General features: G+C 38.7%; 1 protein-coding gene across 1 annotated transcript in view; it reads left to right on the top strand.

Moving 5' to 3' along the window:
- HPSE2 (heparanase 2 (inactive)) overlaps positions 1–16,842 on the top strand; it is a gene marked incomplete at both ends in the record, with an annotated part of 163,477 nt that overhangs the window by 127,353 nt on the left and 19,282 nt on the right. Inside the window, one exon of the mRNA XM_081330114.1 lies at positions 9,693–9,740. Coding sequence (XP_081186240.1) covers positions 9,693–9,740 — 48 coding nt within the window. The remainder of the gene's footprint in view (positions 1–9,692; positions 9,741–16,842) is intronic.

The raw sequence follows: 16,842 nt of genomic DNA on the forward strand, positions 1-16,842 counted from the left end.
AACTCTTGAATTTGACGGCCAAAGTGCCCTTGCCTTTGACGGCTACTCAGGAATTCTGGAAGTCAGTTAAAATGATGTTGGACAGCCTAAGCTTGGCCCACCTCTTGCTGCGGTTGCATATGAACCGGTAAGTCTCAAGTGAAATAATGGATACAGCTGAACCAGTGTCCAGTTCCATCCTGCAAGGAATGCCTTGCAGCTTGACTTGAAGCCGAAGTTTTAGTTTAAGGGGGTGGTGAGCTCCTGTATGGCAGACACTTCTGCGACTGGAGCAGAACCCTACTCTATGCTGTCCCAGTGCCGCGGTACCTCTCCTGTTTGGCTCATCCGGTTGACGGTCCTTGTGGTCACCTCTACAGATGACTGTGATGTGGCCGGATTTCCCACAGGCCCGACACGTGGCTGACCGGAATCAGTAGTCACCTCATTGGTGGCGGCTGCCACAGCCCAAACATCGAAGGAAGGGAACTGCCTTGTAAGGGGGCTTCAGTTCCTTGTTGTGGTGCTGTTGGATCTTGTCAACTTCGTGGTCGGAGTTGATGTCTTCTTGATGTTCAGCGTCCTCATGGTGGATGGCTTCTTCAGTGCTTTTGGCAGGCCGCAACGCCTTCACGGCCCTGCTGGTGGCTTCGTCCACCATAACTTCTTTTAAGGCTTCTTGGAGCGAGAAAGTCTTCTTTGCGAAAAGTTTTTGTTGGAGCTCTCTACTCCTTAGTCACAGACAAGACGATTTCTAAGCCTTTCTTCCAAATCCGAGAATTGGCAGAGGCGCAAAGCTTGCCTCAATGCCGCGATGAACTCTGTGGCCATCTCACCCGGTTGTTGCACTTGCTGTTCCAAGGCATGCTTCCACGCTATCACCGACAGCTTCGGTTGGAAATGGTCACCAAGCTGTTTCTTCAGGTCTGCGTAAGTAATGGATTCCAGCTGTGCCGGTGCATCTAAGTTCTCCGTGATGTCGAATGTTGCAGACCCGCAGACACAGAGAAGTGTTGCAGCCTTCAGGCCATCTTTGGCAACTTGGTTTGCATGGAGGTAGTTCTCTACTCTTGAAATGTAGGATGTCCATCTCTCCGTGTGTGTGACATCGAATTCCTCGAGCTTTCTGACCTTCGACATGGTGAGAAGTCTTCGCGGCTCGTGTCTCGCGTTGCCTCGTGCTGCTGCTGCTTCATATGCTCTGGGACTGGTCCACAGGGCAGGGTGGTCTCTAGCGTGGCTTGCTAGGCAGACCGAAGGGGGGGGAACGCGGGTGCTGGCCTCACCCCTGGTGATTTCAAGCTCTTTCGAAGAAGCAGCATCCCATCCTCGTCGCCAGTGTTGTGCAGCCAGTTCTTTGCAGGCAATAAGCAAGACAGAAGGTTGCAAACAGGAACATTGCTTTATTGAGACAAACAGAACAGAACTGAAACAGAGGCTGCTACGCAGCTACTTATATACGGTTGGACACTAGGCGGCAGCCAATAGGTTTAAAGGAACCCATTCCTGCCCCAAATCATCCAATGATCTTGGAGAGAACAAGTCTGGCTTAGTCAGTGACCGTTACACAGACACACCATTGAGCAACCTTAAGCAGCATACAGACACGTGAAACAGTTCAAATAAAAATCCTAATACATTACAAACAGGTTCCACATTTTAGAAGGCAATGGAAGATTTTGGGTCCATAAACCTTCCCGCCATCACAACACTCATACGCTCTTTGAGATGAGATGTGTTCCAGGTTTTTCTCCTTACTTTCTTGTTCTTGTTCTGGTTTTTGTCTTATTTTTGTTATTGTGGTTACATGGTAACCATTTCCTTAATGGTTAAAAAGTTTTTTTGTGTGTATGTGAGTGTATCTGTACACTGTATACAAATACACAAATTACACACACACACACACACACACACACACATACACACAAACACATACGCACAAACAAACACACAGTGTGTGTGTGTCCATATATAATGAGAAAGGCACTTCAGTCAGCTTCTTAGTAAATGGACTTTGGGTAAAATATGTAATGTAATGAAGCAAAATATTCAGTTTGCTGTCACACTGTCTACCCACTTCCTAACTTACATGTCTGACCTTATAACCAAAAATTCCTTTGAAATATCTGCATCAAACAGTGGGCTTTCCTACCAATGGTGAAGTGAAAGTAATAAATAAAAACTTTAGAAATGTGAAAACAGGGTGAAGTACATTGCTAATGTTCTTGTGTTATTGATGTTTGACCATATAATAAAGATGAACACAATAAAAATGAATTTTGTATGAGGAAAAAACATTATGCATCCCTGAAATAAATGTATCATCTTTATAGTTAGTGCTGTCAGATAGGTATGCAGAAGTTTATTTGATTTAAGTTGCCTCCTTTGAGGGGAATGTTTAGTCTTACATCTTTATGATCTTTTTCTTTTGCCTGTTTTAAAACTGCAGTCCCAACTTCTCTTAAGCTGCAGCCATTATCGTACTGACTGGATTTCTTATAGTTGAATTCCTCTAAAAGTCAACATATTTAGAATATTTAACAGATTTCTTATATAAATTCAGTTCTGCAAGTGTATATTTCAGTGGTATTATGCCATTTTTAATATTCACCAAATAATTCATATTATATAATATATTGTCACAAATATATCTGCATTAATAAGTATATCTAAGACACATTTTTCCCAACATTATGTCATCCAGATGAATACTTCCAGAATTCTTGAGCAATATTCTGTACATTATAGTCCAATACTTTGATGGAGAAGTTGGGGAAGATTGCTTTATGGGGAAGTGATATTTCAGTTTTCCTTCTCCAGTCAAATGTGGATTTTGAGAATGCGTTAATGCAGAGAATTAAGGCACAGACAGATTGCTGCATCAAAGTGCTATACTTCAGTCTAGAAAAAGTGTGATAGCATACATTTTACTATCTGCATTATAGACTTCCATTGTGCATTAAGGCTGGTGTCAGCACTCAGCCATGGAGTAGACAAAAATGAATCCTCTATCTAAAATAATAAAAACACTCCAAAAGAGGGCTGCATGAAACTCCATGTTGGTAAAAAGATCAGAAAAATTGTAATGCACACATTAGTGACAAAATAAGCAATACACAATGGTAAAATCTGGTTCTCTTTCTTGGGTTAATTCAACTGTCTCTGCATCACAGGACTAGTGCTCTTTCAAAAGTTTTAAAAACTTCCACATTTTAAAAACTTACTTAAGGAGCTGGAATAATAGACAAGCACTTCTACAGAAGACAAGAATTCAGTCTGCCCTGTAAATCAAACTAAAATAGCACCATCTAGCAATTCGAGGGATAGGGTCATGCTTGTAGGACAGGTCTCAACCTCTAGTTGAGTCATCAACTACATCATTGATAAAGTGTGCTAAATCATTTAAATGGCAAAAATTGAATTGGGAGAAAAGTAAAAATATTTTTAAAAAATTTCTGGAACAGCTATAGTTGACTTAAAGTTATGATTTTAAGTCTCTCTGGTGTAACTGGTTATGTCAGGATTCCCCCCTAAAAAGCCACAACATCATCAACAACAATAAAAGCATTGTAGATTATGTATGTTCTGGGAGATTTCAATATACACACTTTTCAAAAATCTGAAGAAGAAACCATTTGCTCCTTGCCGGATAAACATAGTTAAAAATTGCAAGTCATAAAGCTTATTTTTAAGCCCCTTCCACCTTAATCTTCATTGGGTATTGTCAGATAAAAGACTACCACCCTAGTATAACCAATTAAAAGTTAAAGTGCAACTACTTCATCTTTTAAGAAAAAAATATGGAGCAAGTAATTGGAATTATGAGAGGTTACAAATAAAAATAATGCCATATGAACCCCCTATAAAATTCCATTAACACAATAGGGCAGTTGCAGAAGAACAACAGTAACTGGAGGCACCCATAGGGAAAGCGAAATTAATTTGAAACACAGACCAGTTTATAGCCCACACTTTTCCTTCAGTCACACAGAAATAATTCTATGGCAGTCTGCTATAGACTTCTGTTTTTATTAATTCCAGATATGAAAAATGAATAGAGATACCTCATTTAACCTATATTATGGCTTAGTGCCAAATTATCTGCAGGGCTGCCTCTCCCCACTAGAGTCAGTCTGGTCACTTTGGTTGAGCAGTCAGAAGCTGCTGGTTGTCCCAGTTTTGGGAGGTTGGAGAGGCCGAAGCCTGGAAACATTTTTCTGTGATGGGTCTGGCTCTCTGGAATGGCTTCCCATCTGCCTTTTTGAAAAAGTTGAAAACAGAGTTATCCCAGAGGGCCTATAGGGTCTGATGCCAGGAATTGTACTTACTGTACTGTACTTATATTGTATATTTTTTAATATTATTATATTTTGTGTGTTATTGAGGGCCACCAAAACAGCAGCATGATATAAATCAGATAGAGATAAAAATGTGCTACTTTTGAACCTGCCTAAAATATGTGCTCTAAAGCTATGAAGTATTTTCTCTAGGAAAATCCTCTTCATGAACAGTTAAACTTAATAGAAAACAGTAGATGAATGCTGTCATCTGTGCATCTTTATTATTCCTATAAGGTGTGATATTCACTCTTTTATCTTCTTGTTACATAAAATTGGCTCTACCTATCCTTCATATGAATAAACATTATACCATATAAACATTGCTGGGTTGTTGTTTTTTACAATTATAATTGCTATTAGAGGTTGCCATTAATTTCTTTCCCAAGATTTGACTGACACTGCAGACATTCAGATATGTTCTGAGACAGTTCTCTGACCACTTGCTAATTCAGAGCCCGTTTTTTATATGCTGCATGCTGCAGAATGTTGATATATGACAAACATGGAAGGAAAACCAGATGTGGATTGGGAAAGAAAAGCACACATCAAAGAATAACTATCAAATGCTGGAGAGATATCTTGGAGCCTGAGCAATTATTTCTTATTCCTGCAGAAGAAAAAAAAAATCTTAAAAGACTAAAGAAGGACAAATATGTGACATCTATATTTAAGGAGAAGTTGAGGAGTTATAGACTGGTTAGTTTGACTTTTATACCCTGGAAGTTATTAGGATGAGCAATAAATCAATCTTTTTAAGCACCTGTGGGAAAACAGAGTAATTACTAGTAGGTGGCATAGATTTATGAAAATGACAAAGGGTATAACCAATCTAACAGACTTTTGGCAGGGAATATTTCAAGTATATCTGGCCAATGTCATAGATGTCATACACCTTAACTGTAAACATCATTTTACATATGGATCATGGAAAAGCAAGTAAAACAAAATAAAAATTGGAAGAATTTTATTTTTCTGTTTGTTTGTCTAGGTTATATAGCCACTCATCTCATAAAACAAGTGATTCTGTGCAGCATATAAGACTAAAAAAATAAATATCTAAAACAATTATCAATAATTATATTTAAAAAATTAGAAAATGTTTTGGAACAAAATTAAAGCAAAGAAATAAATAGAAGAAGGAATGTTCATAATATGAAGCCACCTCATTAATTCACCTCTTCCTGGGGAATAACCAGGTCTTGAAGGACCTTCAGAAGTTTAGAAGCAATGAAGCCATCCTCACCTCAGATGGCAGAAAATTCTGCAATGCAGATGTCATAGCAAAAATGGACTGCCACCTAAGACCCACCAGCTGGAACTCCTGGACAAAAAACCCCATAAAATGACCACTTTGTTGGATCTTGTGAGACAGGCAGATGATATCAAACAGACACTGTCTCTCAAATAACCTGGTTTCATGCCACTTAGAGCTTTAAAGATCAACACCACTGCCTCAGATTGGTGTTGAAAACAAATTGTTAACCAATGCAGCTTGCCCAGCACTGATGTAATATATACAGTATCTTCTTAATTATAATCAAGTCTTTGAAGCTTCTAATTGGCTATATACCCTTCTCAATACTCTGTGAGTAACCCATATCTTGCACAGGCTAAGCTGACTTCTTGTTACTGCCCTTCTCTTTTCTGAAGTTAGAATTGATGTTTGCACATATGGAATAATTCTTAAAAACTCTTTTATTGGTGAAGTAATCTCAATTATTGGTAGAGATTGGGTGGCTTTTGTCTCTCTACCAGTAATTTAAGATTTGACATCTTTTCTGAAGTTTGTCTGCAGTCTTGAGATTATCTGTACTTGACTAAAACTAAAAACTGAAATCAGCACATGAAGATTTATGAAGTACTGCACATTTATGTTTGGGTGCCAAAGATTATGGATAAGTCAAATGAAATTAAATCAGTTGGCTACATTGTTTTGCATGGAAGAAATCCCTGAATCGCAGCACAACAAAAAGTTTCAGTTACTACTGGAAGCCCCAGCTGCCCCAGTAATATGGCTCAAAACCCCAGCCACCTTAGGAAGCTTCAGCCACCCCAGCACAGTCCCAGCCTCAGTCTCCCTCACCACCCTGCACTCTGCCTCCCCAGCTACTGGCAAGGCCTGCTCGCCCCAACCCTTCACGAGGCAACTGCTGACCAAGCAGGACCATCTTTCCTAGGCCTTACAAAGAAGAAACCCTTGTGTAGCCAGAAGCTGCCTTGCAATGGGCCGGGCCAGGCCTTCTTGATCAGTAGCAGAAGCAAGAAGACTGTGAAGGTCAGTTAGGGCTGCAGAATGCAGGGTGCCAAAAGGGCATACTGGGTTTCCCCGAAAATCAGACCGGGTCTTATATTAATCTTTGTTCCAAAAGATGCATTAGAGCTTATTTTCCAGTTAGGTCTTATTTTGGGGGAAATACAGTACTAAATGCATCCATCTGGCTGATGATCTTAACTGGGGCTTGTTATTACGAGTGTCCTGAAAAATCATGCTAGGCATATTTTCCGGTTGGGTCTTATTTTCCGGAAAACATGGTAGATGGGGAGAAGATAAGATAGTGGGGGAGTTGAAATGCTCCTGCAGTCGTGAAATGTGCATGAGTTATCAAGCACTTGACTTTTGATCACATGACTTCAGGAGCACTGCAATGGCTGTAACTGCAAGAACTGGTTATATGTTCCTTAGTTTAGTACCACCTTAACTTCAAACAGTCTTTGAACAAATAGTTATAAGTCAAGGACTACCCATATCTCATCAGGGAGGATTTCAAGTGGAACTAGCCTATAAGTTCTCCCAATTTTACATACTGGTTGGAGTACACCACTGTTTCTGTATGTTTGCCAGAAAATAAATAATACAAAATATGCAAGGTAGATTGTGTTCTTTTTTGGACTGGTGTTCCCTATTTTTCCTATAAACTTGCATTACCAAGACTCTGATGAATGAATCAACTGATTCAGTGCTGGTACAATTAATTCAGGTTGACTATTTGATATGGCTTTCCCCTTCCAAATACTGCTTATTATTTTTTAAAAGAATCTTCTCAATTTTATAAATGGATTATTACTAGGGAACTTTCCAAAGAGTAAAAGCACTCTTTGGAAAGGGGTACTATGTTTTTTATATGATCCAATGATAATAATATGGTCTAATAAATTCCAATGAGCACAGGAAAATATGTGGAAACTCCTGGAACTCTAATTAGACACTGGAAAAAAGCAAAGAGGGGAAAGATCTTCTACAGTTCTACTATGACAGACATGCTGCAAAACAGCTGAATGGTGGGACTTGCTAACAGCTGAATGGCATTTCCAATTCTACTACTGCTTTGCGTCCACCTCCACCTTCACTGCTGTTTCTGTTACCTCTTTTTGTTGATCTGACTACCACTCCAATGTCCAACACCAGAACCAAGACAATTCCAGCCATTCCACTATGCAAGTTATTTGAGAAAAACCCTATCATCCAATCACTCATTTAGAGACCTCAAAAATAAGACCAGCAGAAACTGTTGGTTGAAGATTGGGAAACACCTTTTTTGTCCCAACACTTGAAACTACCAAACTTTCACACAACCATTGCAATCTCCTCAATCCACTTTTCATAAATTCCCTCCTAGATTCATTGCCATGAGAAAAAAGACAAATGAAATTTCTCTTAATATTCTGCTTGAATGGCTTCATATTGGGTATGGTTCCAGTCAATGTTGATGGAGGAGGGGAGAGGTGAAATCTTCTCCTCTTGCTGTGCAGGGATGAGTACTCTACCCATTCTTGTTTAAAATCTAGATGAAACTGCAGGAAGCGATTCATTGATAGCATACAGCACAGTATCATCAATAGGAAATAGAATTTAAAGCAGTAATAATAGGTTGAATGACTGGCATCCTACAAAAGTAAATTATCTACTATCTAAATTATCGATTAGCAAAGCTGAAACTATAAATAAGGCAGGATTGATACTCTTAATATTTTTGTGCTGAATAAATTTATCAATACAGTGCTAATTGTATTGCCAATTCAGGATAATAATTTTGTATCACATTTGGAATGAATAAATGTGCGTGTAGTTAGCAAGTCATGTTCAAATCACCATTGGAACTGGAACATAGTGACTCACAGTATGATTGCAACTCACTATGGCATGTTTCTTACATTGTCACTTTCAGTACTTACAGTTACTGAGATTGTATTACATGACTAAACTAATTGAAAGAATTCCCCATGATTAGCTGTGCTTCCAGACTTATTTGTAATTCTATCCATCAGTTGTGCAATTGCTCCATCTTTTCTTTCTTAAGGGGTTCTTTATAGTGAAAAAACACTGGTGGATTATAAACAGAAGACAATAACATCTGGATCTCGCTATAAAATTCCATGAACTACATGTTATGATTGCGTAATAAATGGCTTGTCTGGAATCTTTGCAGATTTCCCAACAATTTTTAAATGAAACACAATTGGGAGGGTCTGCCAGTTTAATCCACGCAGCAACACTCGGGAAAGAATTGGAAATCTTTTCTTCTGAAACTGTATCTTTCCCCTTCCAAAATTAGATGTTATAGTTTTTTGATCAGCAAGAGAAAAAGCTAAGCCAGTTCTAGTTGTGAAATCAAATTAAAATACATATTTTGTGCTATATTAGTCATGGTGTCACACACTTGTGTACACTTACGTATTACACATCGTATTGCTTTTACCCACTTCATAATCTGATACACATTTCCCAGCTGACTTCCAGAGCAGAGGTCCCCAACCTTTTGGGCACCAGGGACCGGTTCCGTGGAGAGAGGTTTTTTCTCAGACCAGAGAGTGTGTGGTTTTGTGTGCTGCCTGCATCCCAGGGATGGACTTTGCTTTTTTGTGTGGCCCAGTTGCTGGCATGCCATGGCCCAGTACTGGTCCATGGACTGTGGGTTGGGGACCCCTGTTCTAGAGTACGGTCTCTCCTGCCTTTCTCTAAAAATAGTGCTTTTTAAACCATATTTGGTAGAAATTTGAGGAGTTGCAATTAAAAAATATTCAAAAGAAGTCATGTTCAGAAAACTGTTTTAAGAGGTTCAGACTTTAAATGCTATAGCACTAATTGGGTCAGGATTACTGGCTTAAATTTATTTAGATTAGATTCTTCTTTCATCAAAAAAGTGCATTCAGAAGTAGAGTAAGCATGAATATTTGTACCAGCTGCATTTGGCTCATTTACTTTGAAGCATGGCTCTCAAAAAGTGTAGTTGATAGAAGAATTCATTCTTAGACTTATTCAAAGATAGAGGGACAGGTGCTCATCTAGGATGTGTATATGCATGCATGTACATGTATACATATGCATGCCTTTCTCTTAGGCCCATAAACTTACCTGCTTTCTGTATTTCACAGGTTCATGAAGGTGGCAGGGAACATAGTAGATGCAGTTACCTGGCAACAGTAGGTATTTTTTCTTCTCTTTTTCCTTTTTAAATGTTTATAAAAGGATGATCATGACAAAAAGCTTGGGTACAGGACAAAAGGGAACCTAATATTGATAGGACCTTCAGACGAGAGAACTCAGAAATTTATCCTCATTTTGCTCTTCTGAGTTTAGTCTGAAAATGAAGCTCTTTTGCATCACAAAAGGAAGAGGTACTCTTTTAATTATGTAAAGCCAAAGAAATTCAGCAGGTGACCACATTACCTACTCCTGTAGTTCAGGAGAACTTAAACCACAGGTGTAGATCCAACCTTGGCATCTTTAAGACATGTGGACCAATTCCTAGAAATTCTGGAGTTGAAGTCTACATGCCTTAAAATTGCCAAAGTTGAAAAATACTGGTGTAGATATAATCAGCAGTCATTAAGCTGAATAATAACTTTCAGCATCCTTCTTCTTGAGTATTGCTAGCTGGGACTATTGCTAGCACTGTTATTCAGATATCACCTCTCTTACACTGTTTATTCTGAATATAGACCAAAGAGACTTGACGTGAAGTTTAAAACAACCTATTCTAACAAATACAGCAATCCCTTGGAGTACTTCATATTCAGGTAGGATGGTATTCTGAAGAAAATTCACACTGGAAATCCACTAGGCTTCCTGATTAATTAATGCTTTATAGGCCAGCAGGTGGGTCACATTTATCTGCCTGCTGTATCTGCTGTTGTAAGGAACAGCTTGTAGGGAACTGGCTGAATGTATAATCAGTGCTGAGCCCGTGGGCTTCAGAAAAAAACAGATGGAAAGACATAATTTCTACTCTTCGTATTGTTTATCTGAGCAATCAAGTTTCACTGCCCAGTGATAACACATGATATTTTTGGAAAAACTCTCATGTACAGCATTTACTAAGCCTGAAGGGATTATTGTTACTGAAGGAAGTTTGATTGGACTATGTAGTTAGAAATCCTGGCTATAGGAATTTTGCTATAGGTGAGATTGAATTCATAGGTAGCTCCCTTGAAAAATAGTTGAGATTACTAATGTTTGGTGTTTCTTCTGCCTACCAAAATGGCTTTCGTGCCAATTATGAATTGAATACTGAAAACTAACAACAGTCATTTATTCTAGGGATTTGGCTGCTAGCATTATTTGCAGGTATTCTCAGAATGATGATCACCCAAGAAGGCTTTGCCTTGGACATTTTTAATGAATCATGTCCTTCTAGGATTCCACATATGTTTCCTGATAATAGTGAAAATATCTCCCCTAAATCCTTTTATTCAAGCAATGTTTGCTTGTTACTTGCAACAGTTTTGTTGATGATTTTCTTTTGGCTGACAAAAAATAAAGCATAGTAAAATCAGGTAAATGGAAGGTATTCTCAAATCTCATCTAAACTATCACTAGCACATATGCCAGAATGCTCTTTCATATTTTTGAATGCCTTAGACCAGAGTTCCCCAACCTTTCCAGTTTGGTGGCCTGGCAGTGGGGGGAGAGGGGATGGTTCCGCCCGAGTGGCAGGCAAGCGTGCATGTGTGTGCAGCTCCATTTGAGTGAGCTGCAGGCAAGTGCACATACAAATGGAATGTGCGTGCACACGCTTGCCTGCTGCGAGCGCAGGTGGGGATGCGAACTCACGCACGTTTGCCTGCCACTTCTGCAGCCCAGTTCCAAAAGGCTCGAGGCCCAGTAGTGGGCTGTGGGCTGGGAATCCCTGCCTTAGACGGTATGCAAGATTATTGCCCTCTGAAGCAAGCATTTTCCAAATAATATCATAGTTATATTCATAATGAACTATGGTAACTTAGGATAATGTAAGTGCATTTTTCATAGTATCATATACCAGACTCTTGTAGACACTATGGAATTCTTTTCATAATGGTACTTTTCTTCCTAAGTTTCAGAAATATGGGAATACAGGTTACTTTCCCAGAAACAGACACAGCATCTATTCTATATAATGAGAATAAGTCTGACTATAATAAGAATGGCATTATTGGCCACATGCTGATTTGTTACTTATTGCTACTACTCATGTTTTATGGTTTTAGGGTGACTGGCAGAGAATTTGTGAGATATTTGCTCTTGAAATATGTAAAATAAGTATTAATTTTGTAGGTGTTATATTGTATCAATGGAATAAGAGAATATTTGAACATCTAGTGTAGTAAAATTATTTGAAAGAGTCCATTCCATGGACTGAAATAAAGAAAAAGCAAAACGTAATATTCTGTATAATGAGTCTGTATGTCAAGGTGCTTCGCAGCCATGACCTTATCACTGAGATCAAAATAATCTAGATGTTACGGTCAGTATTTTTTCTCAGGAGCCCAAGTTGGATTAAGGCAGTGAATGCTTTTAGATTAAGTATAAACATGAACCTCTTTGCTACACTTTTCTACAAATGGTAATCTTATTTTAGTCCTATTTGTATGATACTTACGTGTAGATTTAGGAAAAATTTGGTGCAGGGGTGAGGGAGGGCATCTGTTTTCTTGCCATTGCTGGAAAATGATCTTCCCATCCATACCCTATCAGAACTTCTGTTGCTGTGGTTTTTGGTGTTGCTCTGTGGTGAAGGATTTTATCTGAAAATTGTGTATGCATGTATAGATGCAGCACATATTTTTATAATAAATTATTAAGAAAAACAGAAGTCAGAAAGTGAAACTGAGCAATGGGAGTTGATGGATACATAGCCTGTCATTAGCGGTCAATTGTACTAAAGGCAGGAGAATATCTCAGATAATGCAGAAGAATGTTGTTTGATGCAAACAGCAATTATTTTACAGATCAGCCTTGTACATGGTACAAATTCTTATCAGCTCACATGCTAGCCTTCCCTCTCTGCCTGGATAACCAAAATGTCACCTTGATGAAGCAAACTGGAAAATACGAGGTTTAGACTTAGGTCTAATATGTCTGAGAATTTAGCAACTGGTTCACACAAACAGAACTGAAGCACCCAGCTTTGTATAAACATCCCATATTTTTGATCCCATAAATTAGATCCAGTAGCTATATTGAGAAAGGGATAGTGGACCATACAAACAAAAACACAAAACCCAGGCTTGGGGAGAAGTGGGATGGAGAAAGAAAAGGTGGTACAGATCTAATTTCAAGCAGACCTCCCTAAAAATTCCTGCATGTTGGGAAGTGGCTTTAATGCCATTAACTGAAGTAAAAATTAGGGTCAGATAATGGAGCAAAGTTTCCTCTGCAATAAATTGGAGTAAAATAAAAAACAGCTGTGCTGAAGCCATCCAACTTTGTTCATTGTATCCTGTCTGAGACTAATGGGTCTAAGCAACTAATTGTGTATATTGCTGGAAAAATGTATTGAAGATGTAATAGTTCTGTTTAGTGAAGGAAATGGCTAGTATACCAAATCCACAGAAGAGCTTTCAGTTTGGTTTACACCATTTCAGGTTATTATAAGGAAGTCACTCTGCAGTGAGAGAGGACTTGATCTCATTCTTTGTCACAAGTGGTGCATGAAGTGTGCTATCACTCTCTTTCCCTCAGTCATCTCTTCTCAAGTCTAAACATCTCCAGCTCCTTTAAATTTGCCTTTATAGGACTTATTGCTACTCCCTTGATTGTCCTTGTTGCCCTTCTCTATATCTGTTCCAATTCATCTAAATCCTTCTTAAGGTATGTGTATGTGTGTGTGCCTTTAAATCTGTGTGGAGTCCCAGCAACTGCACATCACTGCAGTTTTCTCCACAAGATTTCCAGAAGTCGTTTTCCATTATCTTTTTTTCCTGGAATGAGAGGGAATAATTGGCCCAAAGTCACCCAGCTTGTTTTTTGCCTAAGGAGGAACTAGAACTCACTCTACCAGTTTCTAATCTGATCACTTTAAACACTATAGCAAACTGCCTCTCTTTGTTGTATGGTGCCCAGAAACTGACAAAATACTCAAGATGGGTTTTGACCAAAGTAGAATAATGTGGAATTATAAGTAGCCCTTGACTTACAGCAGTTCATTTAGTCACCATTCAAATTTACATTGGCACTGAAAAAAGTGACTTATCATTTTTCACACTTAGACCTTTGTAGCCTCCCCATGATAATGTGAGCAAAATTTAGATGTTTGGCAACTTTTTCATACTTATGACCATTGCTGAGTCCCAAGGTCATGTGATCACCTTCTGCAACCTTTTGACAAGCAAAATCAATGGGGAAGCTACATTCTCTAAACAACCATGTTACAAATGTATTAACTGCAATGATTCACTTAAGTGTGGCAAGAAAGATTGTAAAGTGGGACAAAACTCATTTAACAAATATCTCACTTAAGAACAAAAATTTTGGGCTCAATTGTAGTCATAAGTCGAGGATTATCTGTACTATTTCCCATAATTTGAAAACTGTACTTTTGTTAATATAGCTTTTTTTTGGAGCCAATCATATCATTGGCTCATATTCAGTTTGCAATTGGTTACTATGCCACAGATCTTTTTTTAAAATAGAATTACCAAGCAGCTTTCCCATAGCCTATACTGGTACCTCTGTTATACAGATATAATTTTGCTTCTTTTAGCTTATTTTTCTGAGGTACCAAACTTGTTTTGAATTTTTGTCTTCTATTAGCTATCTAATTTTGTTATGTCTGAAAATTTGAGAAATGTTCTTTCGCTCTCTTCATACACATCATTAATGAAAATAATGAAGAGGAGAGGATTAAGAACTAAATCTTGTGGTACCTCATGATCTATCTTGAATTAGATGAGGGACCACTGATGAGTTTGAGAATGATTGTCAAGCCACTTTATTGTGATGCTATCCATAACACTGTTAATTAGCTGATTACTTAGTACATTTTCAATAATCTTCCCAATTCTTTGCTGAAAACTAGATATCTTATGTCTACAGCAGTGGAGTCAAACTGGCGGCCTGCGGGCCAGATGCATCACATGCAGGCCAGGCCCACCCCGGTTCCGTAAAGGCAAAAAAACGTTGCAATATGTTATGTGACACGATTCAGTTTAACACCTGTGGTCTACAGTATCTCTGCAATCTACTTGGTCAAAGCATGACATCAGATTAATCTTGCAAGAATTATTCTTTACAAATCTATGCTGATTTCTGGTGATTACCTCATTGTTTTCAAGGTAGTGTTTATAATCTGTTCTAGAATTTCTCCAAGAAATTGGTCGGTGTTAGACTGACCAATCTATAATTCCCTGGATCCTTCTTTTTATCCTTTCCACTGAAGTTGTCTAGCACTTGTCTAGCTCTCCAGTTCTCTTCAAAAACAATATACAAATACCTGGCCAGACTGTTGTGGAATGCAACTCTCTCAGAGTAAATAGTCATTCTCTGACCATATTTCTATCAATTTCGTATTTTAATCCTGACTCTTCATTCTACTCCTGGTGGAGCATATACTTTCTTGTTAAAGAAAATTGTATTCAGATATAATTAACTTATTCTCTCTTCTTGTTAGCTTGGTTTTAGCAAACTAATCTGACTAATAAGGACAGCTTGTTTTAATGCAGGTTATTGTTTCAAATGCAAAGGCATTCAAACTTCACTTGTATTCAGAAGCAAAAGTATTTTCTTAAATGGTACAATATGCATATCCCTTGGCTAAAACCAACATCAGCACATTTTCCATTTCAGAAACCCCGTGTCTTTATATGTGTAGTTATATATATTTAATTAATTAAATGCACTAGAAATAGTACCCTAGAAATCATTGGCATTCTTCAGTATCAAGAGACTATGGTATTGTGCTCAGGAAAGAGGTCCTAAAGCAGCATCTGGTGTGGCTAAAAAGGCCAATTTGAGAGTGGCAGTCCCTTCCACACTGAGGGCAGATACAATCTGTCCCCTGTCCAGCCCCCAGATTTTGCTGGTTCCAGGACTGCCTCTTTGCCTCAGCCTGCCACACAAGTGTCTCTTTGAATTGGAGAAGGCCATGCTGTGTCTTTAGCCTCCAAGCCGAACGATCAAGGTTTCCCAGCTGTTAATGTCCATTCCCAAGGCCTTTAGATCCCTCTTGCAGATATCCTTATATTGCAACTCTGGTCTCCCTCTGGGGTGCTTTCCCTGCACTAGTTCTCCATACAAGAGATCTTTTGGAATACAACCATCAGCCATTCTCATGACATGCCCAAGCCAGCATAGACATCGCTGTTTCAATAGCGTATACATGCTAGAAATTCCAGCACATTCCAGGACTGCGCTATTTGGAACTTTGTCATGCCAGGTGATGCCAAGAATACGTCAGAGACAGCACATATGAAAGGTTTAACTTTCTCTCCTGCCGTGCATAAAGGGTCCAAGACTCACCGCAGTACAAGAGTATGCTTAGGACGCAGGCTCTATAGACCTGGATTTTTAATAAGAAAAAATCTTATTAAAAGATTTAATAAGATTTAATAAGAAGCTGACTTATTAAGCCATACTCTTTGTAAGTCTGGAAAATGTGGTGGCTGCTTTACCAATATGTTTATTCAGCTCAGTATCTAAAGAGAGAGTGTTGGAGATGGTTGAGCCGAGGTACACAAAGTCATGGACGACCTCCAGTTCTTGTGCAGAGATTGTAATACAGGGAGGTGAATCCACGTCCTGACCCATGACCTGTGTTTTTTTCAGGCTGATTGTTAGTCCAAAGTCTTGGCAGGCCTTGCTAAAACAGTCCATAAATTGTTGAAGGTCTTCTGCAGAGTGACCAGTAATGGCAGCATGTCAGCGAAGAGGAAATCCCGTAGCCATTTCAGCTGGACTTTAGACTTTGCTCTCAGTCTAGAGAGATTAAAGAGTTTTCCATCTAGAAAATAAATGGGAGAGTAAAGTGTGTTAACTAATTCTAAAATATGCTTCTGTATCAAAGGCATCTGTACTATGTGGCAAGGCAAAGTAGAAATTTAGAGTACTGTCATGAGCAGCAAACATATCTGTCAAGAGAGGCAGACATATCTGATCTACTGTTGTTTGCGCCCAATCGGCTTGGATGAGAGTTGTACAAATTCATTACCTCCTATTCTCTCAAGACTTCTGTGGAAAGTTTCAGTTTCTATCTCAGGGATAATAAAATCTTGTTAGACTTAGCAGTGTGTCTCTGAGCATACTGAGAATAGTAATATAATACCTAGTTTA

Source organism: Vipera berus, assembly GCF_964194415.1.
Source record: "Vipera berus genome assembly, chromosome: 5".
Taxonomy (NCBI): domain Eukaryota; kingdom Metazoa; phylum Chordata; class Lepidosauria; order Squamata; family Viperidae; genus Vipera; species Vipera berus.